Source organism: Scardinius erythrophthalmus (assembly GCF_964197995.2).
Source record: "Scardinius erythrophthalmus genome assembly, chromosome: 1".
NCBI classification, from domain to species: domain Eukaryota; kingdom Metazoa; phylum Chordata; class Actinopteri; order Cypriniformes; family Leuciscidae; genus Scardinius; species Scardinius erythrophthalmus.
The window spans coordinates 31305052-31308595 of record NC_138221.1 but is presented as its reverse complement, the minus strand read 5'-3'; the positions used below and the strand labels follow the sequence as shown (position 1 = coordinate 31308595).

The 3544-nt window shown below is 46.9% G+C and overlaps 1 protein-coding gene across 1 annotated transcript; it reads left to right on the top strand.

The window, feature by feature from the left end:
• Positions 1–1082: 1082 nt before the first annotated feature.
• LOC308693463 (transmembrane protein 100) lies at positions 1083–1753 on the top strand. Its single transcript, XM_081370370.1, has one exon. The coding sequence runs from the start codon at positions 1229–1231 to the stop codon at positions 1613–1615; it is 387 nt and encodes a 128-aa protein (XP_081226496.1). The 5' UTR covers positions 1083–1228; the 3' UTR covers positions 1616–1753.
• Positions 1754–3544: the final 1791 nt, after the last annotated feature.

The window sequence follows — 3544 nt, the reverse complement described above, 5'->3', positions numbered from 1 at the left end:
TTTGAGTGACAGGAAAACTAACCAGGCACAATGAGATAAAAGAAATAATGCATTTGTGATGCATTTCCATGTTCCATTTGATAACTAGAATATTTTCAGTTGGTTTTGATTTCTGTGGAGTCGTGTATTGGCACCCACAGTGAATCCAAAATCCTGCTTAAGTAATTTCTGATTAGCTGTTTGTACCATGATGTGCTGAATCTCAGCTTTTAATGTGGACCGACAAATTAATTCCCCTTGGAAATGTTCTGGTTAGGATGTGGTATTAGGGACATAAAAATCAGATCGATTTTTTTTTTTACCAATGCAAATTACCCAAAAAGAGGTGTGTGACTGGTGCGGGTCTCCCATTGTTGTCGTCGCAAGCACAAAGCACGAATCTTCACAGCTCATTGTCTGTCCGCATTGCCTCCCTGTTCATGGCCAAAATTAATTCACGTGAGAGACGAGACTGGTTGATAAATTGCACTGGCATTGCCATGGACGCATGCGATCTCTCCCACTCCCTCACTCAAATTGATTCTTCCTCCAGTGCACAATCCGTGACAGGGAATAGACTCGGTAGGATTAAAAATGGACATCCGTTCAGGGCCCCCCCATCAAGCATTTGGCAGTGTTTTGTGTTAGTGCGGCGTGGGAGGCCAAAAGTGCGTGGGTGCGCAGCAGAACGTGCGTGAACGGAGTCTCTGAATCCATCAGATATTAGCCGGCGTGCGTTTTGCCATGCTGTCAGGCTGCATTTCTGTGTAAAATAATCTCCTTATTAAATGAGCACTTAAATAGTCCCATTCCCATCCAATTACACTGTCATCCCCTCCATGCACTCGTTCTCTTACAAGCAAGTCGCAGCAAGAGAATGGAGAAGGAGTGGGTGGATTTTAGTGAACGGTGCTGGAATGGTTAACTCCACCCCTCCTCCCCCTCCTCCTTCCTGTTTGCTCTCCGCTGCCCAGTCTCATACTATGGCATGTTACGTCAGAGTGCAGCTGCAGCCAATCAGATTCTCCGGGCTGCCGCTTGACTCCGCCCCTCCTTCTGGCCTCATATATAGCAGTGCTCATTCTGTCTGCGCGTGTGTTCAACGTGCTGCTGCGGGGCTCGAGAGGCAGAGCACCGTGCCACTGACAAACACACAGACGTTGTGAGAGGATCTTCACATCCATAAATTGCGTTTCCTCTCTTGAGCGCATCCTTGTTGTTGTTGTGTTTCCTGCATCCTGGCTTTAAGATGGGATGCACCCCTGGGCACTTCACCTGCCAGCCGCAGACAACAACAGCCCCAACCCTGGAGGGACAGTCACAAGAAGGAGGACCCAAAGTCCCCGAGGTCCTTTCGTCCCTAGAAAGGCTCTCGCAAGCCACGGGAGGGATGGAGAAGTCCTGGTACCGCTGCATCTTTCCCTTCGGGATCATCTCGTTGGTGATTGGAGTTGCCGGGACCGGGGTGACGTACACGTATAACGATCTCCCGCAGACCAAGGTGGTGTCCGTGTTCCTGCTGATCGCGGGGCTGATCCTGGTGCTGATGGCGACCGCTTGCTGGACGGCCCATAAGAAGAAGCGCAGGAAAAAGAAGGAAGGAGGTTCTTTCAGCTCTGAACAGTGCCCCCTGTGAGAGCATCCGAAAACAGTGACGGGGAAAATAGACCTTTCTTTTTATTTTTAACAAGATTCTTGTCCGCTCAGGTGGCCGAGGACAGGCCCTCTCAGAGTATCCCATGGAAAAGGCCGGAGGCATGAAGGTTCACCGGAGTCACGCACACAGTTTACCGTTGCTCAGCAGGTGTCTGGTATCAAAACAACCCTGGAAGAGGACGCACATCCCCGTATGCACACACACACACACACACAGGACACTTAACACTAACTGCGAGCCATTCCTGGAGCCACTGCTGCCGTCAACGCCGCTGTCAGTCTCCTGCATTCCTGTGATGAGCGGAGAAGTGGGCCAGCGGTGGCAACCGGACACCGCGTCGAAAGAGGAGTTCACCTCCGTCACCGTCGCACGTCATTCGCCCGTCCAGTGACACCGTAGCAATGCGTAAGCTTTTTCACGGAGTGGAACTTGAACCTGCGTCTGCTGGCTAGAACCGGCAGCTGCGGATCAGGATAGGAAGAGAACGCGGACCGGAGAGGTCGAGAATGCGTCCGTCCGTCTCTGTGTGTGTGTGTGTGTGTGTGTGGAATATGTGTGCAGGATGGACTACTAGAGAGACAAGACACCTGCTCGGCCTCTTTCGCTGTCAGCCCTCTGTCAGTCGTAGCCGCTAATGATTTAGGACAAGGGTGCAGCAATTGATATTAAGGACATAAAGATCTGAGATTGATTTATTGGGTTTTTACACAGTGTACAATGTGTTGAAGGAATTTTGCATTGGATTGTGTATGTGTATGTGTGTGTGTGTGATTCTATCTGGCAAATTCAGGACTCTTCATGGACCTCATATAGTCGGTATTCGGAAAAACAACCGCAGAGGAATTTTATAACGACACGGTTCAGAGAAAGGCAAGCAAGCCTAAGGCCCTTTTGTTCTGAGATAGCCTGAATAGAAAATTAATTTCCTGTCAGACAGATGTGCAGTATTATTAGGGGGGAAAAAAAGATGCCACAAGGGTACACGAAAAGTGTGTGTAAAGTTTTTGTTATTGTTCCAGTGCCTTGAGCAAGCGTTAGGACTTAGCATGGTACAGTACCTTAGCTCTGTTTCACCCCTCGGTCTCTCTTTTCCTCTTCCAGTGCCAGCTTTAAAACTCAAACTCAGCTTTTTTATCATGTTCTCCTCACTCCCAAAAACAACACGCATAAATATGTCGTCACCTTGACCTGGTCAGAGCCCACAAAGGCTGGAGCTTACATCCGTTTTCACAATGGGAATACCGCTTATTTACTCTGCCTTGATCATTTGGCACATTGTGGGTAACAGATAATGAATTAAAAATGAATATTCTTTCACCATTCACTCACCCTCGTGTCCTTCCAAACCTGTATGACATACTTTTTTTTCTTTCTGTGGAAGACAAAAGAAGATTTTTTGAAACTCAGTGGGGTCCAAAACAACACTTCTTTTGTAAGAACAAAACAAAAAAAACACTGACACATTTCTCAAAATATCTTCTTTTATGTTCCACAGCAGATGGAAAGTCATACCGATTTGGAACAACATGAGGGTGAGTAAATGATGACAGAATTTTCCTTTTTGGAAAGAGTTTAGCCTTCAAAAGTCCTATAAATCATGGGAAAACTCTGTGTGAAGAATAACATTTGGAGACGGACAGAAATCCATACCAATTCAGAGGTTAATACCCTTTTCCTTTCACAGAAGGTGCATCGATTGAGATGTTTTGACCATGTTGAGGAGTGGATTTGAGAATGCTTGTGCATAAGAGAAAGAAAAGAAATCGAGAAAGAGAGAGGATTAACAACCTTGAGTGCTTGGAAAAAGGCAGTTTTTGAAGCATTTGGCTATTAGCACAAGCTCGGACTTGTTTGAGCCCAGAGGAAGATTGATCACTCTTTCATAGCTCAGGAGATTTAATGAATTAC

Bases quoted from the DNA above. Each gene is read 5' to 3' on its own strand.
- LOC308693463 (XM_081370370.1), top strand. From the start codon at position 1,229: ATGGGATGCACCCCTGGGCACTTCACCTGCCAGCCGCAGACAACAACA.